The 26,255-nt window shown below is 40.9% G+C and overlaps 1 protein-coding gene across 2 annotated transcripts in view; it reads right to left on the bottom strand.

Moving 5' to 3' along the window:
• Nucleotides 1-26,255, bottom strand: part of EMCN (endomucin) — a 53,245-nt gene that overhangs the window by 16,448 nt on the left and 10,542 nt on the right. The window contains exons 1-8 of one of the 2 annotated variants that reach the window (XM_031504702.3): nt 20,745-21,042; nt 20,595-20,654; nt 18,213-18,323; nt 17,711-17,818; nt 10,434-10,556; nt 4,514-4,546; nt 1,784-1,855; nt 198-293 (exon numbers count right to left, since the gene is read on the bottom strand). In XM_031504702.3, coding sequence (XP_031360562.2) covers nt 198-293; nt 1,784-1,855; nt 4,514-4,546; nt 10,434-10,556; nt 17,711-17,818; nt 18,213-18,323; nt 20,595-20,654; nt 20,745-20,814 — 673 coding nt within the window. In that variant the 5' untranslated portion in view covers nt 20,815-21,042. Of the gene's footprint in view, nt 1-197; nt 294-1,783; nt 1,856-4,513; nt 4,547-10,433; nt 10,557-17,710; nt 17,819-18,212; nt 18,324-20,594; nt 20,655-20,744; nt 21,043-26,255 lie in introns of those variants that run through there. The other variant, XM_021531439.3, reaches the window with a different exon arrangement.

The following is a 26,255-nucleotide window of genomic DNA, read 5'->3' as shown; positions in this document are numbered from 1 at the left end:
ATCATTTTGGCTCACTCTGGTCTTCCTACTGATTTTGAAAATGAAATGTTAGTTTCCCACTTCAGGCAAAACACAAAATACAAAAAGCTTTCCCATCAGACTACCACAACAGTGATGGTTAAGGTAATCCAAAAGAGATCTTTTAATAATAAAAAGCACATTGATTGCCCCCCTTGCAGAGAAAGCAAACCAAATACCTGGAGTTTTCTTCTGGCACATTTTGTACAAAGCCACCAGTGAGAAGACAGAGAGGGTAATGACTATCAGGGTGATGACAATTGGCAAGATAACATCTGTAAAAGAGGGGGAACATAATTTTGGCTGCTGCCTCTGACTTACTTTGCCTCTGTGTATAGGTACTTGCACACACTAAAGTGAGAGGCACCTCCAGCTCCACTTCACCAAAAATGACCCATTTCTCTGGAGATGATAACATCCTGCTCCTGATATTCTTCCTGCAGCCACTGAGCCTCAGGTTTGGATGCTCTGTGGAGGGAAGACAGGCTTGTTCCTTCTCCCACCCTTACTCCTCTGCAGACACTCATGCTGCCCTGTGGAACTGGTTTCACCCATTTTTCAGCAAAAGAAAAAGGTTTCAGCACCTGCTCCACTGGGCCCACCTTAATTTCGATGAAAACACTCATCATTCAACCCAGTGCTGATGGTCTCCAAAGGTTTTGTGAGTAAGTTGTGTTCAAGAAATATTTTTTTAAAAGTGCAATTTATTTTTTCCTCTTTTTTTGAAAAATAAAAGAGCAGTCTGAAATTCAGCAACTGAAGTTATTATTTTGCTTTTAACATTGTGCACCCAGAAAGACACCAAGGAATTACATAATTCAGTAACATTCCCCACAGCACTTAAAACCAGGGATAGAAAATACAAGATCTCCTTTTAAAATGAAGACATTTCTTTCCTTTTATTATTTCCCACCATCTGTCATTTCCTGACAGGTGTTTCCCAGCCAAGAAGCAAAAAAAGGAAAGAATTATGTAATGAAGAGAAGCTTTCCCTGGGAAATATATAAGCCCAGCTTCTCCCTTTTTATAATTTCTCTGGCAGCAACTGGCCACATTCAAATTCAGCAGGCACTCTCTTGCCTGCTGGCCTAAGCCCTGTGTCAGGGGGAGGCTGCATTCAATGGCTCTTGACGCAATTAATATTTAATATTCATACAGAGTGCATCTGTGGAACTAGAGGGAGACAGTCTACAGTGGGAAAACATCAAACATATTTTGCTTAGTCAGTACTCTGGGATGGAAATAGCAAAGCTGCAGCAACACAATATGCACAATATTAAAATGAAAGATTAAGTACCATGCATCATGCAAATATCAAGTGCTAAAAGGGTTTGCAGAAGGCTGCCTCCTAGACCTTCTCCCCATGACAATATGAATAATATATTCATATAATATATTCACAACAATACATTCATATAATATGTACAACATGTATATGAACAACTTTTTCATATCATATGTTCCCTTGTGTCTTCTCTCACAGGGGATGACTATTTTTGGTTTGTATTTTTTTTCCATTTCACCACTTTGAATCGGTCCTTGGGAGTAACTGTGCTGCTCTACAGTGAGAGGTGTCAACTTATTGAGCTCTCTCTGAGAGGAGTTTTATAACCAGCATTTAAATTTGGTTTCTAATAGGGTCTAAGTCTGGTAAGGCTAGAAATAAAACTTCCAGCTTCATTTGTCTACTACTCCAACCACTCATCAAAAGCAAAACAGATAAACTGAAAGTTCAAAAGTGTAACAATTAGGTAAGAATACTCACTAGAATAGCTGATATTACTCCCTGTATGAGTCTGGTTTCCAGAACTGCTTTTAGGACTTTCAGAAGTTGGCTCTGCAAAAGAAATAATGCCTTTCAGGTAGACATGAATTGCCAGAATTTCCCTGACAGCTCCCTCTGCAAAACTGCCCTCACAAAACAACTTCTGTGTCTCCAGTTCTGGAGCTTCACTTGGTGCTTCACATCTATATTTCTTCTCAATAATACTTGGATAACTTGCCAAAAGGGGTGGAAAAGTTTATCTAGCATGGCCTAAAGAAACACACACTTTTTATGGGTACAGATTTCCCTAAGATCCTCTGCTTATCCACTTACAGGTTATGAGCTACAAACTTTTTCACTTTAGGAGGTTAGAGTACTATTCTACATTACAAGAGAATTTTTAACAAGTAAATAAACAAGAAAGAGGGTAAAAATTAAACCTGTCTCCAATAGAAGACCAAAATATTTCACTGCTAATTAAAAAAAAAAAAGTGCTTATAGTAGATGAAGATGTCTGAGGTGCAATATTAGTAGATAGCAAGTTTTCTTGACTGTTGTTATAGAGGAATGTGTCTGCTCTCTGCCCCATTTGGAGAGAGCAATGTTGTGAGCCTCTTAGACATTTTTTAGGACTAGGTTTAAAGGAATACATTTCTACCTTCAGATGCTAATCTGAATTTGAGTCAGGTATCAACAATGCAAAATATTTATGACCTTGCTGCATACAACCTATGAAAAAACAATCACTGAACTTCCAGAGAGAGAACAGAAAATGCAAACATTGGCATTTCCCTAGGTACATTATATAGCACATGGGATTGCATTTCATATTGGATGGAGCTCGAGCAAACAAGGGCTCACTGCCTCTGAAGGAGCCAACTGGCTGGACAGATGTGAGGCAAGGTCAAGCATTTCCATTGCCTGGCTAAATATCAGAAGTGGCTCTCAAACAAAGGTGTCTGGGGAAGATGATCTTTAAAAAAGGGTCCTAGCAGAGGTTATATATAGTGAGAACATGGAGACAACCACTGAGGTGTTGTTGGTCAGGTACCTACTCACAATCCACACCTGTGGGATTGCATGGTTTCTCTTCCCAAGAACAGAATGGGGCTCAAGTTGTAGGGTGGAAGCTATGAAATTAATTAAATCATTAAAACAAATATCCTATGGCCATTTTGAGGTATATAATACAATTTTGTTCTACTGTCTGGAAGACATGTCCTTATTTTTACAGAAATTTTTATGCAGACAGTACTTGTAACTGTAATCCATGAAGTTACAGTAACAAATAAGATTTGTTTGTCCCAATCATGTAGGCATTCTTCTTCTTGCAAAACTGATTTTAAACTCACACTCAATATTAAAAAATGTTTTGGTGGTTGTTTACTTTCCCCCTTCCCCACTCTTCTACCCTCATTTGTCTAGACACAGACAGAAGCCTCCTGGGGAAAATGATCACTTACAAAGTGTTTGTGTGGTGCTTGAACAATACAGTCACAGCTGAGACTTTCTGATGCTATAGTGCAGGAAACAATCATTGTCCAAGACTTTATCTCTGAAAAATCACTGTTTCTTTAAAGCAGAAGTTCTCTTTCCCTTGGTGCCTGTCTGCTGAGGGGTGATAATGTAAAGCTGGAAACTGAGCTATCACCAAGTGACTAAAAGAATTCCTATGCATTCTTAATTCCATGTGATTGCTTCAAATTTCCCAAGGAAATACCACTGCCTTTTTGTTACTTTATCTGGTATACTACCAATTGCCAGAGCAAGCAAGCAACTATCACGGCAATGAGTTACCCTGGATACTTACTGGAAATGTCAACAGAAACAAACTGCACTGAAAAACAGGAATGTGTATTCCCACATTTGTGCAGGAGATGTGTACCTCTCCTCAGGGGCAAAACTGAGGACTGAAAACCACTGTTTTTTGTTTGTTTGTTTTTTTTTCCTGGTTATCTGTTAATTGACCAAGATGTGAGTAATGAAGGAAAGAAAAATCCATAGGTTAGCATTTAAACTGCTTGTGACCATCAATAAGAAATATGACAGCTGAAAAGAAACATTACTGAATAAAACAGAGTAAGGAACTAAAACCTTAAGGTCATTTCTCCACTTCTTTCATTGAAGTGTCTCACAAGTCAGCCCCTCCTGTCTAGTTTGTCTGGATCTGGAAGATATTTTCCAGTTATGGAATAATCTGGGATCAGAATAAAAATGAATTGGAGAAATACATCCATCATGGAACAGGATGGCCAAGATTTTGCAGGCAGCAGCAACAAGAACTTCAGGGACCAGTACAGAAGAGACCGTTTCCTGATAAACCCAGAGAAAGGAAAATAGGACAATACAGGTTCATTAGCACAGGAAACTTGCCTTACTCTGGGATTTGCTGCTTCTCACTACAGGACGGGGAACAAGAGCCACTAACAAGAACAAGCTCCTTGGTAAACACTCTATTTATAACAGCTTCCCATTGCATCATGTAATATACCAGGCCTGATTTTTTCCCTTTTTCCTGGTCCCACCCTGTTTTCTTTCCAGTATCTGCCAGTCCAACATGGTACTCAGCTGAAATCACAGCAAATGACTCAATGCTACAAGCTGAACATCACTCTTCCTCTGCTCTGTACTTCAGGTACGTTATTCCCTTAGATCCTTCTTGCTCCCTGAACATTCCCTTTCCTCAAGCTGTCTTTCTCCCACCCCACACCAGCCTTGTATTGCTCTTACTTGTTGAAGTTGTTGGCGAGATCATGTGAAGGCCTGCAATAAAACAGAAAGAATAGGCTTGTTAGAATCTGGTTTAGATGTCCAGAGTCTTCACATCATGGAAATGGGCAGACTTTAGGAACATGCTTGGTAACACCCACAACAAATGCTGCCCCAGAAGTGACATGCTAACACTGTTCCCAAGCCAGAAATCTGAGTTGTAAAAGTCTCCAGCCATCCCTTACAGATGGGAGCAGAATACAGTCTATGCTAGGTTGTTATTCTGCTCAAGAGAAGAAAATCCTGAATTAATTGATACATTCCTTAAAAACTTCTCCTTCCAAAATCAAAAAAGTGCCTAGGAGTGAATAGCTGACATTTAACTGACAAGTAAGTGTTTTAATAAAAGAAACTAATTGAGACACATCTTCAAGACCCTTTAAAAAGAAATCTTTGTTTATTATCTTGGTGCTTCTGGCTAGCAGACTGCCAAGCAGCAGAAACAAGAAGCATTGCTAATGAGGAAGAAATTGACCTTACAGAGCACTGAGCGCAATGCTTACTGGCTCTACTGTCAGCTCCCCCAGCTACTTCACAAGTTTTTGGTGCACAACTTTTTTTTTGTTTGTTTGTTTTTAGCATGTTGCTGTTCCTGTGTGTCTAGACTGTAGCAGGCTTGGAAATTAGAGTGGCCTCTCCTCTCTGTCCCAGCTGTGCCAGGGTAGGGGATCACAGAGGCAGCATCCTGAAGGCAGCTGTAACTCCAGGCAGGCATTAAGCCTGTCCCCTGACTGCCCAGGTTGCAGTGCTCCTCTAAACCAGTTTCCTCAGGGAGCACAAATCCACCCTTAGACCCTCACTACACCTTCTGGGCTGTGCATAAAGACAGCTCCTACCAACAGAGCTGTAACACACATTGTTCTATTGTTGTGAACATACTCTTTGAAAACCAGAATGCTGCTCTTGTTTTTCTTTCTCTCTAGACACAATTAAAATCATGGATCACTTCAGCCACTGGGGTGCAAATAACTGCTTTTGCTAATCGTACATGTGACAAAATTAAAACTGCATTTTAATCACAAATGTTCATGAGAAGTATGTTTAGGTTGAAAAGCTAAGTACTTAAAAATCAACAGTAAGAACTCTTCTTGAACATATTAAATATTTGTAATGCTAAGTGTCCCGAATGTATACAGTTACCTCACCCTGGCTTCCTAGAATGCAGAGGAGACTTTTCCTAAGCTTTTTGTCATCTCATCAATCCATCTGCAAACACCAATATCACTGTACTCTAAAAGGATCTCTGTGATGAATCATTACGCTATGTTTATAGCATGTTTGGTCAATATTACCAACAAAACCAAGCAAAAGCCTTTAGGAAGTTAATAAATCACTTGTCAAAGGAACAACACACAGTACACAATGCAGGAGGACACATACCTGGCATTAAGGAAACATCCAAATATGATATGATTGCTTATTACCAGAATACTTCCTTTCCTTCAGCCTGCAAGGTGTGGGATGCCATGATAAAAACACCATGTGATCACACAGCATGTGGGCAAACTAGCAAACTGCAAGGCCCTGTGTTGTGCATATTCTTGAAGAAAGGCAGAGGATTTTGTCAAGTCTTACAAATAGGTCACTTCTCTGTGAATCCACTTTGAACCTTGTCACTCAAGTCTGTGGAACTTTTCTTTGCAAGAGCTCCAACATTATAACATAATTGAACATTTTCCCTTACATTCATTCTTACAAACTAGATGAAGCATCTTGACTCAAATTAAAACAAATAAGTACATAGAAAAAGCATATTAAGCCCAAGACCAATACCCAAGTTCATCTCAAAGAGTTAACAGTTTTTTGAACCTGAATGCAGGTAACAGAAGCACAGGTGACATAAACTTCTTCAGTCAGGAAGAGTTGAGGGACATGTGCTTCAGTACCCACTGGCACAACCAAAAGCCATATAGCTGTCCTGGCCAGACCTTGCCTCTTCCATAAACCCAGACAGCAGAAATTATCCCAGGGGAAAACCTGACAGCATCCACCTGCCCCTCTCTTTCTAGACCTCTGTTATTTTTTGGCCACTGCACACACCTACACACAATAACACTACCATCTTCTTTCTGGAAGGTATCTCACCCAGGTTTTGCTAGAGCATGAAAAATTAAATGGGAAAAATCTCATGCCTTCCTCTCTCTCCCTGTCTCCAGTAAACAAGCAAGGCACCAGCTCACCCTCTATTCAGAGATCGCTCAGTCCTGCCACACAAACAAAGCTGTGCTTATCCAAGTGATTCAGCAGGTGCTTTCAGTTTGCATTCTCTAAATAATCATCCAGTGCCCTTTTTGGTGTGGGCTCACATGCTGCTGTTCTGCAGAAAGAGAAGGACAGAAGGAAAAGCAGCATTTCACTTGGTAACAGTTACTGTAGTTGCTCTAGCTGCCTGTACAGAGCTTGCTGCCTCCTTTGGGGCTGCTAGCAAGATGCTCTGCATAAATAATCTGGGAAGATTTCCAGATTCATCATAAAAGATGAGGTGTGCAACACTGGCTGTGCTGGGTTCCTCCTTGTGCAGTAAGGAGGACAAGGATAAAAAATTTGGCACATGACTATGGTTTGGTTTGAAATTACCTGTCTGAGTCAGTTCAGCACTGGTGAGAAGCTCGACAGATGGAGGAAGAGACCAATAACTAAACTCTCCCACTCTGTTCTCCAACAGCCACTACCTAAGCAGCCTGGATACCCTGCAGTTTGCAACTTCTGTTTTTTGGAGTGCAGCCACATCCAACTGTGTTCACTGGCAAAACAAATGAATACATTTGGCTGATTACTCAGAGGGGATGCACCACAATATAAATCAAGGCAAAATTAAAAATCTGAACAAGCCTTTCTTGCCTTGACCACACCATAGATCTGTAATAGTGTCAACTGAGGCTTTGCTATGCTTTCCATCTCCCAGAAACTTCTGGTTTTGTGTCTCTCTCTTTGTGAAGCAGCTCAAGATACAGTGGGTAATTTTTATCTAATATCAGTATCAAGAGTTCCTGCAGTTTGTGTACAGAAAGAGTCAAACCCTACTAGTCTTACTCATAAAAATTTTCTTAGGGAGATGCCTCCTGTGAATCAAGTGAGTAGGATTTATAATTGGAGGAGTGCAATAAAGATATCAATAGATGAAGAAGGTTGATTCATCTGACAGTTTATTATAATAGATCATTTAATCTTACCACCCTGCTGGGTGAACTTAAGCTCGTACTGCTTTATAGATTTTTTTTTGTTGTTTAGATCACAGAATAAAAAGCCTTAATACTTGCAGTTTCTCAGATGTATTTAGACTCTAATCTCCAATTTTTCATTAATTAAACAAAAGGAGAAAATTAAATATTAGCAAGCAATCCTCTGTGGAGGAGGAGTGGGAGGTATATTCTGCATGACAGCCGAAGTTAAAGAAGTGCATGTGTCAATGGCACGCATGCAGGTGGCTCTCTTTGCTTAAAACAGTCCTTATTGCCTCCTCTAGCCTGGGTGAGCCCTACGCAGCACCTCCTCTGTGGCTGGTGCTTTCAATCTCCTTTAATACAGCAATTCTGTTCTCTGAAGTTCCTACATGTTCTCTCCCAGGCTCCCCCACTCATCTCAGTTGCTCTCCAGCTCTCTCTAGCACTCCTCCCACACCCTGATCTTTTGATATGGCTGATTGGAAATTTCACTGCAAAATGTGCTTTCTTTTCTGCATCAAGAAAGGAAACTTTCACCAAAATGGCATTTTTTTTTTAAATGGAAAATGGTTTCAAAACTAAACATATTTAGCCAGCTGGATTATTTTGGTTGGGCATACCAAATAGAAATGTTCTTGTTTGGATCCATTTCACATTAATTTGTCTTCCCCTGAGCTCCCTCGCAGAATACATGTCTCAGATACCTCCAGCTTGCAAGCTATTCTATCCCCCATGGGCTGCAGCCTTGGCACACACCAACCCCTGCTCTGGTGAACAAAAGGCACCCAGCCCCTGAAGGTAAAATTCTGGAGACCTAGAAATTAATAATCTAATGGCAGTGAGAGAGGTGGCATTTCCTCTGGTCTCAGCACAGGATGAAACAACTGGCTTCACACTTGCCTTAAATTTATTAGGGCACAGCATATGGCTTTCCCTGGGCCTGAGCACAGAGAAAAAGAAATCTGTTTAGAAGGAACCAAGACATTTTTCTTTAAGCTTTTAACACATACAGAGAAAAAGAGAGCAAGGGTGGTCTAACCATTTGGGATAAGCTACCTAACACATCAGGGTGAGAAAGGGGATTTCTTGCATATACAGCCTTCAAGAAACAAGCCAGGGGCTGGTGCTGTGAGAAGACAGAAAAGGTGATAGCGTGGAAATCCTGGTGTGGGCAGAAGTGATTTTGAAATGGCAGTTTTATGGGAACTTGGAGCACTGGCTATGCCAGTGATTCCTAGACTGACTGCCCCTGGATGGATGGATTCTTTCTGTCTCAGCCAGGCAATTATAGTTCTGGCATCTTGGGTAGTCTCTGAGCTCAGGAAGATTTATTGGTTTTACAGCAGAGTAAGCTGAGTAAGATGATGGCTTTTGCAAACAGACCCCAGGAAGGTTGTAAAACTTTCTTGACAAATTTAAAGTGTAAAATGTAATTGTATACACAGCACAATAGGTAATTCAATACACATGATGCATAGTCAGATATGCAGCACAATTTAATATTAACCTGGAGAATTTACCTGAGTGAGAAACCTTTTAATTAAAAATGTTGTAACTTACTGTTTTATTGCAGTATAGCAATGGTGAGGTTTCCGTAAAATGCCTGTGTTTGCCAAAAGACATGAAACCTAACAGAGAAGTCAAGTAACCACAGCTCACAGTATATGCATTGTGGGGAATGGGCTTTTTGAAAAAATTGCAAAGACTTCTCTCTGAATCAGTTGCCTTGGGTTGACTTTAACTTTCTTAAAATGCTTGCAATCTCTTTGCAAGCTTCTAAGCATTTCAGTGCACATTGAGCATATTGCTCTACTTTTATATCCAATCCTATCCTTTATGAGAAAAAATCATAGCACACACATGTGCTTATGTCCCACACAAACACAATCCGGAGGTTGCACAAAGAGTCTTGTACCCCTTAGGGGATGCTGAGCATTACTATTAATAATGCTCAACATTATTAATAATATTAATACTATTAATAATAGGGATATGCAAACAAAGAGAATGTCCTTGTTGGATTTACACATATGTAGCTAAGAATAAGTACTAAATGAACTGAAGGCCCAAGAGACCTTAAGCAAACCTGAAAAAGTGGTTCTTCAAAACCTAGGAAAGTTAAGCCAGCTAGAAGTATAAAAAATGATCATTCATATGACCTGGCATCTGCATTCCCCACAGTGTTTCTTAGTGAATACACAGACCAAAACACACCCAGAAAAAAAGTAAGACCAGACTTGAGTTGGGAAGAATTGATACATTTTTGACCTTGTATGTGACCATGATGTACTTTAAACAACATCATTTAATTGGTAATAGGCATTAAATTTCTCTCCATGTTTTTTAACAACTACAGAAGTTATAGCTGTTTTCTTCTTTGTCTCCTCTGCCCTGCAGCCAGGGAATTTATCTTGATGACCTCCTCTGACAGTCAATGCTACACAATGACCTCACACAGCATATATGAAGATTACTATTATTGTAATTTATATCCTCCTGTAATGACATCACGTATCTCAACTGAATGTTTGGAAGTTCACCCATCACTCAACACAACTTCAGGGCTAGGTGACATGGACACAGTGTACCCTGCATGAATAAGGTGATGTGGTCCTCATTTCATCACAATGCACAGCAAATTAAGAAAACACTCAAAATTATTTGCATCCTTTTAACTGCTTGTATAGAGAAAGAAAATGCATGTTTCCAAGCCTTACCTGGGGTTCCAGAAGCAGAAGTGTTTCCTTTTGGAGACACTGTAGAAGAAAAAGACTGTCCTGTAGTAGATGCAGAATCCAAATTCTCATTTTGTGCCAATTGTGCTCCACTTGTTTGTGTAGCTGAAAATGAGAAAGATGTTCAGGTAAGAGGCACCAGCACAATCATTGTCTCAGATTCTGGACCATCCCTGAGACAAATGCTCTGGCCATCACAGAAAAGACTTAATGTAAGAAAGCACCACATGTTCTGGTAACTGCCTCTCAAGGAGCAAACCATCCCTATGGACTTATTACTACTGGCATAGCTGAGGCACCTTCAAAGCACATTGTAGCAAGAGAAACAGCCTCACACCTGTGCCAGAAGACAACCCAGAGCTCTGAATTGGGACCCTAGAATAATTAGACAGTATTGCACAAAGAGCAATATGATCAGGAGAGAGAAGCTCAACTTGCTGCCCTCTATATTTTCCTTCATTTTAAAATCAATCAATCAAGCTTCAGTTACAACTGTCACATAATGTGATACTGTGACACTGCAATACTGTATCAAGTTTAGGGATTGCAATTAAGCAAAGAATTAATGATTTCATTCTGCGCCATTAAGCCCAAGGAAATAACATATCCTTGAATATTAATATATGAAAAATAAATAGTCTTATTTCTCCTCTCACTCAGTCAACAGGAGATCAAGACTATTGTGCTACAAGATTTGTAGCCTAAGGTGAGGCCAAGACAATGGTGCAGGACATGACCTGAGCCCATGGAACTGAAGGTCACTGAGTGACCAGAAATAATTTAAAATATTCCAGCACTGCCCATAATTCCTATGTCTGTACTCAAGCCTCAGAATAACAACAGGCAAGAGAGTGCCTACTGAATAAAACATAGAGGTGCCCAAGAGTAACCTTCTACTTCCTGTCTGATATAAATCAGAGAGGCTACTGAGCTGTAAACTGTTTTCAGTGCTTCCTCATATGAATTTTCAACACTGGAACTAAAACAACTTTAAGACATGTTTCAGTCAGCGAGCAACATCACACACATGCAATATATAAATCTTGAGGAATGCTTCATCACACACTTTATCTAGAAACTGATTACCAGTTTGGTCCCTCAAAGAACCCAAAGCTCTTTATTCTATAGCTACAGACCTTTAACTTGGCCTTTCCCTTCCCCTCTTGTTCAGCAAGTGCAGCACCTTAGAAAGGCACGCTTCAAAAATCAATAAGCTAAGAATGAGTGAGCTGAAGCCACCGGAGTGAGGGGATTCATATAATTTGGAAACTGAGAGAAGCTGGGCAGCCAGGGATGGTGTCTTTCAAGGTTGAGGCATGAAAATTATGCACAACAACTTAAGTGCCTAAAACTTTCACTGGGATTCTAGTGAGGAGAAGCAGAATTTCATGTCAGCTTCATTCAGGAAATTCAGCAGTTCCCCTTCAATATACAGGTCTAACCTGCAGTAGAGAGGAGTGTAAAAAGCCCCTCTATTTAATTTTATACTATGGTATAATGCAATGATCCGGTAATGTTAACAATTCCTACATTCTCTTTATGGAAACTTTGAATCAATCTCTAGAAGCAAACTTTTTCCACATTTAATTATTATTGTCTTGGCTTCAGACTTAAATTTTATAGGTTGAATTTTATTCTGAGGTCAATTTTTAAAAATGGAAAAAAAAAAAGCCCAAATTGAGGTACCTCCCTCTCCCTATAAGATAGATGCACAGGCTTGTAGCAGTAACAGCAACCATGTTGTGGCTCCCTTGCCATAGGTTAGAAAAGGATTGTAAGCGAAAATGAAAAGTAAGTAAGAATAACAGTGCAGAGACACTCAAACAAATATGCTTTGTGAACACTGCAAAACAATCAGGTGTGTGGGAGAGGAGGAGGGAGGCAGCCAGTTACCATGTAACCCCACAGAGGGCTGTTTTCCCATGGGGATCATTCATTCCACGCATCCTATCAGTCCTGGCAGCAACCCAGCCTCGGGTACTCCTCTTGTGTTTGGGAGCTGTGAGAACAGATTGTTCTCAGGAACACGGGCTCTGCACTGGATATGCCTTGGCAGGGGATCGGGAAAGGAGGGATGATGGCATTTCCATTTTATTTATTTATCTTTTTTTTTTTTAATTTAGCCTGGGTGAGATTCTCCCAGTGACCCAGGTAGCACCTGGTATGACTTTTATTTGCTCAGTGCTCCCTGTGTCAAGGGGTAAAATAGATGTACTACAGGGCAAAAAGCCGTGTGCCATTTTTCACCACTTCCAAGATGGAAAATGCGACCTGGTGGGTAAGGCTTCCTTAATTCCACGGCAAGATTAAATCCTAGCAACCCAATTCTCTGCTGATTTGTGGCTTTGAAGCAGCTTTTAAGCAGCATCCAAGCCTCACGCCTAATGCACAGCACAGGCTCTACCACCAACACATTTAGCAGATGAGACAGCTTCTGCACCAAAAGCATGAGGGAACAGGAGCATCCGTACCCAGCCACTGCTCGTGTACTCAGCAAAGATGTGCCTTTTCGCTAAATCCCCTAACTCCTATCCGTGCGGGCTGTAATTGGTCTCGGCGGCAGGAGCCGCTGCAGCGCTCGCTGCGGGGACGGGCGGGGGGCTGTGCGCGGTGACTCAGCGCTGCCGGCCCGCCGACACATCCCCGCCGCTGCTGCAGCCATCCATCACCGCGCCTCGCCTCCGCCGCTGCAGCGCCCATCCCCGCGACCCTGCCTGCTGCAGCGCCCATCCCTGCCTGCTGCAGCACCCATCCCCGCGATCCCTGCCTGCTGCAGCACCCATCCCCGCGACCCTGCCTGCTGCAGCGCCCATCCCTGCCTGCTGCAGCGCCCATCCCCGCGATCCCCGCCTGCTGCAGCGCCCATCCCCGCCTGCTGCAGCACCCATCCCCGCGATCCCTGCCTGCTGCAGCGCCCATCCCCGCGATCCCTGCCTGCTGCAGCGCCCATCCCTGCCTGCTGCAGCGCCCATCCCCGCGATCCCTGCCTGCTGCAGCGCCCATCCCTGCCTGCTGCAGCGCCCATCCCCGCGATCCCCGCCTGCTGCAGCGCCCATCCCCGCCTGCTGCCAGGGGAACACTGCCCTTGCAGGAAAGCAGCGCGGCGCAGAAGGGCGGCTGCTGCTGCAGCTGCAGGAGGCTCGCATCATCGGCTCACGGGTTTGTTGTTAACAGCTGATTACGAATAGAAGTGGTAAAGAGGCACAGAGTGTAAAATAGCTGTCCAAATGGGGATGATGGATTCGGCAGCAGAACTCGCTGGTGGTGATGCGGCTCTCCCTGCTGATATTTTGATAAGATAAATGGCAGTGTGTTAACACGTATTTGGCAAAGGGGTAATCAACAACGGGGAACGTGAAGTTGCCTTGCAAAGCTTGCTGAGCTTCAGGAATTTCCTTCTAAGTAAGGCTTTGAAAAGCCTTCATTTTCTTTAACTAGCTGAAATTTGACACATATCCTCACTTGATCTTAGCATGGTTTTCTGCTTAACCTATGTATAACATGCATATATTTTGGCATTTCCCAACAGTACTTTAAATTTTCTTTACAGTAAGCTGCTACCTAATTAGTTTTGACATTGTAAGATGCTACCCACAAATACCCTGCATATACTCTCTGCTCTGCAAAGAATATAGATATCTCTATGTGTGGTGAAACCTTCCATGACCAATACATCAATCAAGGAAACACTTTGAAGGGGCAAAATGAACTCCACCCAAACCACGTTAAAATACAAGCACAAAAGGTTTTTAAAATGGAAGACTAAAGCTTTGCTTTTGAGCTTGTATTTTTAGCATTAACACACATACAGGTCTTGCCCCCATAATCAGTAGCCTGAAAAGCTATTTGCATGAATGAGTGCACAAAAGCTTTGGAAAATCCCATTGTAGCAATCCCAATGACATTTTTGCCCATTCAGAGGAATGAAAATTGGCTAGGAAGGAAACCAAACAGACTAGTTTTAATATTTACATCCATAGTTGATTGCAAATCTGCAGCTTTATGTTTTCTGGTAAGCAAGATCCCAAAGTATTTAAAATATATATATTTTAAAACTTCTCTCTGCATTACATGTCTCAGTAGCCATTGTTTACCTATAACATGTGCTAACAAACTGAGGAAAATTGAGCAATACCTGTTACAAGAATGCTTTTCTGGTCGTGTTCCTGAGGTAAAGCTTACTTTTAAATTACTGGTAGTTTGATTAAAAAAAAAAAAATTCCTCCGCTCCTTCCCTTTGTCACTTTTTAATATACCACTGCACCACAATGTATCATCATCCAGGGGAGTGGCAAAACTCAGAAGCACAACAGTTAAAAATCCACTCTTCTTTGTCTGAATACTGATCTTACATAAGATGCTTGCTCCATATCCAAGGGAGGAAGAACAGATTTTTTTTGTGGCATTTCATTTCTTATTCTCTTTGATAACTTCAAATGTCCCAGGATATGAAATCCTGATTGCAGATGCAATTTTCTGTGGTGTGACACCATACAAATTCTTGTTTTGAGGACTTGAACCACACAAGTGAGGTCATTGACTAAATGTGAACTCTTGCATTTGAGCATTGCATATTGATAAATAAGAAGGCTAAGGAGACCAGTCTGATGTTGGCTTCTAATACAATAAACAGTGCAGGAAGTCAAGCAGGGGAGATTGTATTTGTGGCCTGCAGAGGAAAAGAACACCGAAGTCTTGGAAAAAAAATAAAGGACAAAGATCTTTGCATGATTTCAGTGTATGGAGAAGTGGGGGCTTTTCCTGAATCTATAATAGAAGGTGACAGCAGCCACAGAAATTGCAGCAGTGACAGGAAGCCCTGTCAAATCTCAGTTGTGTGAATGCAATCGTTTGCTGAAGCTTTTAGCAGAGAAGCAGAGAAAAGGATGACTTCCATTACAAAATGACAAAGCTGCCTGCTTTTTATTAAAAATCAGGTGTAACAAAAGTAAATTTTGAAGTGGCATAAAGGCACCACCAACTTCTGCCTCACACAGCCAGTGCAAAAAACGGGGAGAAACGAGTGCTAGTGAGAAAGAAAAAGGGACAGCAGCCAGCTTTCCCCTCCTGTCGGTTCTGAGAGCAGGAGTGTTGCTGTGCCTTTAGGGAGCGCAGCAGCCCTGGCAGCCCGGCGCTGCTGCGGGGCCGGGAGGATGCAGGGAGCGGAGCCAGGGCCACCCTGCAGTGCCCGTGCGGGGTGGGAGCGCAGGGGTGGCTGCAGCCAGCAGCCGGAGGGTGGCCAGGGGTCTGAGGGCTTTCTGCAAGGCTGGTCACGCAGGCAGAGCCCTGGTGCCACGCCCTGCCCCAACACCAACACCTCTGCCCCATCCCACTGCTTTCTGCTGAAGCCAAGGCTATGATTTTCTTGAAATGCAGAACCAGAATTTTACCATTTAAAAGCCATTAAAATTGGTTTTTGCATACAGATATTCCCAAGTCCTACCTCTGCATTAAAAGACAATACAATTTTTTAATGTGGGACATTTCCAATGTCCTGGACACGCTGTGCCAGTTTTCTTTCTTACAAGGGGGATTGAGAGGCAGAAAAGCCCTGTTTTTACGTTAATTTATCAAGCATTTTTGTACCACAAGTTTGACGGGGGAGGCGGGCTTAGCTAAAATGAGGAGCTTTAAAACCAAACCATGACACAAGCAGCTAGGGACTGAACTCTAGCTGGTGGGAAGAGAATGCAAGAGCAATGGGAAGGAAGCAAAAAGCTCCCTGGCCCGGCCCATCACACCTCCAGCAGCAGTTTTTCAGCACAGAGCAGCGGCTGGAGCTAAGCTGCACTGGCAGCACGCCTTTCCTCATTAGCTTCCCTTCCCCGCCGGGAGCTCTACCTGTCACCAAGGTTTAGTTCCAGGTGGCTGTGCTGCTCTGGTAGCCACAAGCCAGGAACCTCTGCCAAATTGAAAGGAGCAGGAGTTACATCCATAATGCAACATGCCACGCTGTGGGCTTCTGACAGGCCTGCAGTGCCACAGTTGCAAGTTTTAAGAGATTTTTTGGGGCCTTTGGTATCACTTTGAGCAGCTTGTGCATTGGCCAGGCTGTGTGCATTCTGTGACTCATTGACAGTGGCATTTAAAAACCAAGCCAAAACCCCAAAGATTTTGGGCTGACAATCAGACCACTCCTTACACAACACACAGCGGGAAAGCTGCATCAGTAGGAAATGAAACCATGAAGTGAAAGGGGAATAGTTCTCCAGGAAGCTTGGCAGGCTTGGGTCCATGAGGGGTGGCTTTAAAGGAAAATTTGCACAAAAAAAGCATGCAGACTGCTTCACAGGAGTACCTTTTCAGACAAATAAGCCAAGGGAAGAGAAGCCACATTCTAATGATTTGTAACAGTTCAGTATATTGTAAACATCAATTCTGAGTATGTTGGTGTATCATTGACTACTGAGGTAAATGTCTGGAGTATTTAATTTTCTTTTTTAAATAAAAAAATGGTGTGTTCCAAAGCTCTGGTTCATCAGAAGACTGGAGCAAACATTTAGAGTGTATATCATAGACAAGGGAGACTGAATTTCATCTTAAGTTTACTGAATTCCTTTGGGATGTTATTATACTATTTAAAATTAACCCAAATACTTGCTGGATATATGGGTTTGATTTTTTGTTTGGTTGGGGTTTCATGGGGTTCTTTTGTTTGTTTGGGGTTTTTGGTTTGGTTTTTTTTGTGTTTTTATTTTCTTTTTTTTTTTTTTTCCTAAAATCCAATCTGATATTCCAGGCCAGCACAGGTTATTCTGAAGATTTATGGGAAATACATCTCCTAAGTATCTCCTTAGATTGATGCAGAGTAATTAGTACCACCTCTCTTTCAGTACTATGGCTCACATAGTAACATAATAAGCATAATGTTGTAACACATATAAAAATAAGAAACAAAGGGGTGTTGTTCTGATACCATTATTTTTTAATTTCATACTTATTGAAAAAAAAAACCAACCACCCAAAGAAGAAAGTAAAACATTAAAACCCTTCCAAATACATTTCTCCCTGTTACAGGGACATGAATATCCTGTGTAATGGCTTCAGATCACCTCCACTACAAATTAAAGGTATAATACATTCTTTGTGGAGGTTTCCAGGGCAAGCTTCATTTAAGATATGCAATATGGTAGGATGAATAGCTCTGCTTCCCTAAACCACCAAACTACGCTTTTTGACCTCCTTTTATTGTTTTGCAGAGTTTTACAGAAATGTAGCATAGAATCACCCAGAAATGGCTCAATGAAATCATCACTTACTGTTTGTTGTGCTGAGACTTGTAGTTGCTGCTGAAGTCACTGTTGTTGGTTTTTCTGTTATAACTTGTGTTGTTTGTGATGTCGCATTAGGTGAAGAAGGCGTGGGGCCTAATACAGGAAAGACATTCAATTTATTTCCTTGATTTTGTAAACACTTATAAAACACACCTACTGCCCTGCTTGCAGACTAATTTTAAATTATCAAAAGGATATTGAATTGAAATTCAAGATCAACAGGGGCAGGGCCCCACTGACTGCAGGGAAAGCCACTCCCTGTCCCACAGGTGGGTCACCCCACTGCAGACAAGCCTGTGACAATGCATTTGGAAGGTGTAGCCTGGAGCTTCTTTTAAGCCTGACCAGAAGGGAGTTCCTGCACCTGTAAGGTTGTGCCAAAGAGTACACTCCCTGTAAAACAAATTCCCAAACCAAGAGGCACTGCTGCCTAATTTCCTCAATGACCCGTAGAACAGCATCAATTACTTCGGAGATTGTCGCTTACTGTTTGTGCTGGTTTCTTGTGTAGTTCTGGCGGCAGTTGCTGTCAGCACTGGTGCTGGCACTGTAGTTGTTGTTGTTGTTGTTTGTGAAGTTGCTGTAGTCTCAGGTTCCACTAGCACAAGAAAGGCATTCACATCATTATTTATGCCTAAATAAACATCACATTGCTCTAGCTGTGTTCTCTTACCAAGGCAGTGAATTTCTGTTTAAAGGCAGGCCCTCACAGAGCTTTTTATCCATAGACTTTTAAAGAGGATTCCAAGTACATATGGTTGGTTTCAGAGGGGAGGTTTGGCCTGTGAATAACCTGCAATTGCCTACTGAAAGGTAGCAATTGTACCTTCCAGCCAGCCCCTAAAAGAGAGGCACAGGATCTTTGGGGGTTATACAGAGGTGCTTGGCTTGACTTCCAAGTGAAGAAGTGAGGGGAGCAGAGCCTGGTGTGGATGGATGGGTTCAGTGTGCTGGTGGACCATCCCTCTGAGCAGCACTTTGCTGCATACCTCTTTAGCAGGAGGAAGGATGTAAAATCTCCATAAAGAAGTGTGAGTGACACATGGAACACAGCTTATAGATTACAGGTAAAGAGCTGAAGGGGAACAAACTCCACTAGTCTTTGAGCAATTTTTCCCTGTGCTTGCCCACCTTGAGACACGTTTGAGTCTTCTTCATTGACCAGCTTTTCCAGACCTCCTTCCTCTTCATTCAGACTTCTGGGGGAAAAGGAGCACCCAGCAGGCCCTCCTCTTTGGACTACAGTAAAGCTTAGGATATTGTGGATGATATGAATAGTATTCTCTAGTAAATTATATTCCTTGGGGTGAACTCGGTACCCTTTGTAAGGTGACTCCTAGTTCTGTCCTCAAGAGGAATGAGACTTGGAGGCTGAAGGGAAGGGAAAGGGCTCCTGCAGGCAGCAGGGATCCCTTCCCAGCCACTGCTGGTATGGAGAGATGGGTGTAGAATTGCCAAAACATCACTAAACCAATAGCAAGGTTTAAATCACCTTGTCTTGCTGTGCATGGATGGTCTATTGCAGGTTCCAGGTACTCCCAGCACTTGCTCAAAGGAATGGACTTACCAAATTACAACCAGGAAATCTGGACAAAAAAAACCCATAACTAATCGATTTAAGAGTCCAGCTTTCAGTTCTGTGATATAATGCAAACAGGAAGTGCTACAGTCAGCTACAGAAGCTCAACTAAACACCTGACTACTACCTCTACCTACATATACTACCTCTCCTAGAATTTTTAATGGATAACAAACATGGAAAAATGGGAAGAAACTATTGCACCACATGTAATTTTCTCTCATACGACTTAAGTATTTCTAAATGCAATGTTCACACTGGAACTTTTGAAATATAATTTTTACTTTCTTTCTCTGCTCTCAGTTTTCTGGCTGTTCACCTAGAATAGCAATGCCTCAAGGAATGGGCCTCCTTGTTCTATACTCACAAATTGTTTTAATCTCATACTGCATTTCTAATGCTTTCCTCATAGCGGCATAAATACTAACACTGCTTTCCCTTCTATGAAAAAAAGCTTCAAGAAAAATTTCAGTGAAACATCCAAAGAGTTAACTCATGTGAGGTACATTTATGAAGTATCTTTTAAACAGACATAAACATCAGGGTTTTGGAGAACTGCATAAAAGAGCTGCAACACAATTAGAATAGGTCTAAATCTTCTGCTGTAAAAAATATAATATACATATATTTCACCTGGTTGCATCTTATCCACCTCCATTACTAGCACTTCAAGTATATACTTTATAATCTCAATGCTTTCAGCTCCACAGCAGACTCATTAGTATCCCCAGTTATCAAAAAATAAAATAGTGTGTCCATGTTGTCTTCTCTGATACATATAACTTATTAAATACAGCAGTCTTCAATATTCAGACTAATAAAGGAGTTCACATGATTGAAATATGGTCAATATTGATTTTTTATAAATTTTCATAACAAAGCTGCACAATAAAGATAGCTAAATTTGACAGTTGAAAATGTAGACCACAACGACAGACTTAATATCTGAAGCATGTATTTTCTCTGTTAAATCCTCCCGAACTGGGAGTTTTTGGTAATTTATTAATCTCTGATCTCACTTGAACCACTCCTTGAGAGTACAGGAACTCAGAGAACCTTTTTCACCTGAAACAAAAAGTGCAACCTGCTCAAATTAACTGTCTCCCTTCTAAGATATTTCAATCCTTTCTTTGCAATGGAGTTTCATAAGAGATTCGGGGAAGTACATTGCTCTATTATCACCTTGGATGAAATAATTCGCCTGGTTTCTCCCAGAAGCTGGAAAAGCTGAAAGCTAGAAGGACAACAGGATTTTCAGAATGTCAGATAACAGCAAATTGGAATTCTTACCAGCTTTTGATGTTATTGCAGAAGTGGTTGTCTTGACAGTAGTGGTTTGACTATCATCTTCTGAAAGAAACACAGAAAGAATTCTATCACTTCTGTACCTTCCAGATCTATTTAGCACTACACAGTCATAAAAGCAGAGAGCAGCTGGACCTTCCTGGAAAATCAAGTTCAGAAGCTTATCAGCAGAAGCAACCAAATCATATAACTCTGCTACCAGCATTTTCAAGCTATAGCCTAAATCTCTTCATTTTGCCCTGACTGCTGTAATGGGAAGCATCTGCTGCTGCCTCCCACTTTGGACTGCATGCTCTTTTCCCAGACTAGTTGGGAGGGGGGAAATGGAGGCAATTAAAGTGGTTTTTGCTATCTCCTCCTTTCCTTGAATACAACCACAGCTCTGAGTCTTCAGGGTGGAGGATTAACTAAAATAACTGGCCACAAGAGTAAGCAGCCTTTCTCCTGCCTTGAAGTAACAAAATTGTACTAGCTCCCTGGCTAGTACAAGCACTTCAGGAGGGCTTTTCAGCATCACCCTGATCCCTAAATGTGTGAGGAAGAGGAGAATTCCCAGAACGTGGCTCGAGAGCCACCACATTGAAAGACTGACTTTCCCTATTGCCCTCAATGCAGTGCTCCAGCTATTGGGGTTTTATTGCCATAAATGATGCCATTCTTAAAAGGTCATTAGAAGGCGGCTCTTCAATACTACAAAACAAATAAATAATCCAAAAAAAGAAATTCAACAAACATAAAGCAGTATAATCTGTCTCTTCTTACTGTGCTGCAAGGTTGTAACATCATAACTCAAAAAGTGTTTTGGCTTCAAACAAGATTTTCAGTCTTACTGCTGTGGTGTTTGTGTTTTTCTACTAAAAGAAGATAGGGGGTGTTGAAGGGGGTGAAAAAGCTGCACTGACACAGAAACAGGCATTTCTTAACCAGGCATTTTAGATTTCTGTGAGACAAGTATGGGTACATTTGAGGAGGAATAGATCAACTCTGTAACTGAATGGGAGAGGAAAATGGCACAGGCTAATCCCCATGTGCTGTCAGGTTTGAAGCGTGACATCCTGTCAGGCTCCATTAGCATGCTGTAATACAGACATGCTAAACTGAGTCAGGACAGCATGTCAGTATTCTTGTGTGACTCCATTCATGGTAATATCTGCTGGCATTCTCTCTTTTTTTGGCTACAGGGCAGAACAGTCAGTTTTGTTCCCTTTGCTCAGTGTACTGCGCTCCGATTAAAATTTTACGAGCATCACCCAAAGCCTGCAAGAGCCACAGATCTAACCTGGGAAAAAACCCAACCAAACAATGTAATACAACTGCAGGGGCTCTGCAAAAGTGTATTAAGGTCTAACCAGGTAAGCCCTTACAACTCCTCTCCAAGCAGTGTGTTATCAGCCCTCTTGACACCTGCATGTTTTCTAACGGGTCTCAGCCCCTTCCCAGGGAGCCCCACTTTCTTGGGCATCTTTTCTAGGTATGCTGTTGCCTCCATAATGCCTTTTCATAGCACATGCTGTCCTAGCTCGCCATGGGCATATCTTATATAAAATTAAATTAAATGAGTCTCCTATGGGCCTTATATTCTGCTCCAGTGCTACTCCCCAGAACACATGGACACAGTCACACCATGCACAGACTCGTGCACACTGCATCGAAAATACAGGTTTTCTTGCCATGTGGTTACCCAGTCAGACTAATGCTTCATATCCCACACTTGAAAAACTTGGAAAACAAATTTTATCCAGAAAGACCTAAAGGCAATCTTGTTTCCCCAAATTGCAAGCATTTTTCCATCTCTTCCTTCTCATTATGTGCTGCTGACAAAGCTCCTGTAATCCCCCACACCACAAGGCCACAGCACTAGAACAGAATGTTTTTTCAACAGTGCCTACATTTCATATGGTTTTGTTTTAACATATCTCAATATCTACCATGTCTGTAATGCCAGCTAAATGTACTAGCTGGCCAATCAGCTCATTCCCAACCTCACTCTTCCAAAACTCTTCCTCTAACTCAGCATGACTTTGTAGGAAGCTCATTGCAATACTTAGATTATTCATCCTTTAAAGTTGTTCCATTTAATAACCATGTTTATGGGCCAAGGTTTCCTCAAAACTAAAAAAAAGTGAATATAAGTTACAGTTTTATTATGACTCGTTATTTGTTGATTTTATCACAGGTTAGAGATAAACTAAAATAAATTCAATTAACAGAGTACAAAAGAGTTTTATGAATTAATTGTTTTCTTAAAATGGTGAATAATTAACAACACTTTAAAAATAAGTTGAAAACATAATGCAAAAATGTTTAAAACTTGACAGGATTGTGGGGGGAACTGTTTGATTAAAAGATATGATAGAACTGATAGCATGTTTTTCCACACCATCAGGAATAAGATATGCTCTTATTTGCAATGTTAAATTGTAACTAAGGAGAATCCTATGGGAGATAAAAGCAAGAGATCAAAAAAATGATAGAGAAAATAATTTTCACTATTAGAGATGGCTGATAGACAAATAAAGGGATGGAAATCTTAATTTTCCTGCCCATGTCAGGTTGGCTACAGGCTCAGATGATGGACAACTAAGTTACAATTGCCTGTTTTTTTAGCAAATTTGAATGCAGTGATCCCTTTGATATGAGAACACATGGATGTACTTTGACATAGGAGTAGCCAAAATCTACTGAGCCACTGTTTGCACCCAGAAACATTGCCATTTGCTGTGTTTGCTGGCAATAAACCCAGCTGAAGGAGCATGGGCAACCCATGATGCAGCACCCTTGTGTCTGGAGAACCCACAGGGAGCTAAAAGGCTCTCAGACACAACACTGCACTGAGTAAAAGGGGGGATGCTAGTGGTGGTAAGATCTAAAAAGAAAACCCAACATGTTTCAAAGTAGACAATAAGGCAAAAAGAAATCCAGACTGGGAGAAACAGAACAAGAGAGAAAGAAGAGAAGGGCAGAAAGGTCCAGAGACAATAAGACAGGGTCACAGGGAAAAATACAAAGGAATTAAGAAGCAATCCAAGAACATGTGTCACATGGTCACAAGACCAAACTGAAAAGAGAGTAACTGGCTTGTTTGGGGTTTTTTTTCAGGTTCACAAAATTTCCATTTATTGTCTTTTCTAGGTTGGATTTAAATTATATATTTGTTCTAAAATGAAAGCATTGGTCTTCAGATTTTGAAAAGGATGAACCGAAACACTGAACTTACTTTCTTCTTTTAAATTCAGAAGGAGTCCTTAAATTTAGACAGGACTAACTGATAACTACAGTTGTCCTCAGACTGCAGCTTTTGATGTAGGCTTCAGTCTTTAAGATCAGAGCTTGGAGTTCTCATAACCTTTTCTCTCTCTTTTTTATTATTTTTACCTTTACACTGGAAAGATAGACAGGTTCTGATCTCATGTTAATTGGGTGCCTGTTATTGCTATAATCAGGACAGAAAAAAAAGGGAATGATTGCATATTATTATATCAGTACTTCTGTTTGTACCCTACAGGATACTACAGGTTACAAACCACAAAGTTTAAAACACCACATGAAACATATAATACAAAGTGAATGCCAAATCAAAAACATTTTAAAATATTAATAGATAGTTCAAAATATATATTGATTATATTCATTACATAAATTACTGAATTTAAGTGCTGTCTGGTTTGGCATCAATACCTAACTTTGAAAAGAAATTACTTTTATGGAAAAGTCACTCTTGTTACAGGTAACAATTGGAATGGCCTGTTTGACATTTCTTTCACTTGATATTGCACTAAATAGAGAAAATCTCATGGCTAAAATTGTTTCATTCAGATGAAGTACTTGGTCCAGCTTCAGAAACATGTGAAAAAGGATGCGAATTCCTGGAGGTGGGGAGTTAGCAGAGAACCATAAAAATCATCAGGAGTCTAGAGCAAAATGACCTCTCAAGGAAGGATTGCAAAAATTGCATTTGCTCAGCCTAAAGAGGGAAGGATTAATGGAAGGCACAACAACAGCAGTCAGTAGGTGAGGAGTTGCAGCCAAAACAAAGGAATATACTGATGTCCACTGAAGTTTGAATGAGAGGTAATGGACAAGGGAAATTTGAACTATAAACTCTGCAGGTATTTCAGTGCCTGTGTCAAACTGTTGGCATAAGAGCCAGCAGCTGGTGCTTTCACCATTTTTCTGATGAGGATGTAATATGTTCCCACTCAAAACCTGACCAATGCTCTGTAGGCTCTACCTGGAAACAATTACCAAAGAGGTGTCCTGAGGAAACCTTCACACAATAATTCCTTGCTCCAAGGTTATAAAGCAGAATCTTAAACAGGTGTTTATATTATGTTTGTCTATTATGTATTATCATAGAATCACAGAATGGTTTGAGTTGGAAAGGATCTTAAAGATCATCTAGGTCCAATCTCCCTGCTGTTGGCAGGGACATCTTCCACTAGACCAGTTTGCTCAGAGCTCATCCAGTCTGGTCTTGAACACTTCCAGGGAATAAGCATTCACAGCATACCTGGACAACCTTTACCAGTACCTCACCTAACTAATTCTACTTTAATTCCAGTAAAAAATTTCTTCCTAATATCTGATCTAATATTCCTAAACCTACTCTCTGATCTAAACCTACACTCTCAGGATGTTATGTTTTTTTGTGTGACCCTGAGCTTTTGCAACTACACACAAGTCACAGAGAAGTCAAAGTTGCTTTCTTGATTTCTGTTTTTCCACACCATCAGGAATAAATTGTGATCTCTTTCTAGCCCATGATAATTCTACCAGTTCTCATGACTGTGAAAGAGCCTCCTGTAACCACTGTTCCAGTAGTACCCATGTAAACAATGTATAGTTCATTAAAAAAAAAAATTCATTTTTTTGAGAAAGTGATAGCTGTCCTTGTAAGAAAATCTAGTTCTAATCTGGGAACTCAGAGGTCCCAAAAAGTAGCTGCTGCCTGACACCGTACACAACTTGTTTACTCTTACCTTGGAGCTCTGTTTTCTGTTACATTTTCTCTTTCCTTTCATGCTGCTTCATCTCTACATGCTCTTATCTGGTCTTTCCCCAGGCCCAGTACAGTCCTTGCACTTCTCCCATTTTTGTTTTAATTACTCATTTGTCTTTCTTCCCAGTGTATGATAATTTATCCTAAACCTTGAGATAAATTTATTTTTTCTTTTGTAGTGCATTTTGTGTAAAGGTTCACATATTACCCAAAGAACAAAAATACAGATGTACTGATAGAAGAAGTTTAAGTGCAATTTTAACAGTGCTGTTTCAAACCATCAACTCCTTTCTTGCTATTCAAAGATCAAAAATAAAAAAAATCTGTTAATGAAACACTCCAGAAATAAATTTTCAGAAAAAAGGGGATAAAACACCCCCAGATATTTTTTCTGACAGAATTAATCTTATAGAAGTAATACTGTTTCTAGTATTTAATAGTTTCTGGCATTTAATCCTTAAGGACTCACACTTAAGATTTTCCTTCTATAGTCACATAAACAAGATTTTAAATGGGAACCAAGGTTCTGGTGTAATCCTGTGAATGAATGGCTGAAGCTGACAACAGCTGACACAGCAGATTAAGTGTGTAGAAGAATATTATATTAAACAAAGCCATTTGCAAACTTCATGAATTTGAAGCAAACT

Source organism: Lonchura striata, chromosome 4 (genome assembly GCF_050655825.1).
Source record: "Lonchura striata isolate lonStrDom1 chromosome 4, ASM5065582v1, whole genome shotgun sequence".
Lineage (NCBI taxonomy): Eukaryota > Metazoa > Chordata > Aves > Passeriformes > Estrildidae > Lonchura > Lonchura striata.
Note: the sequence above shows the minus strand (reverse complement) of the source record. Positions and strands in the feature narration are given on the sequence as shown.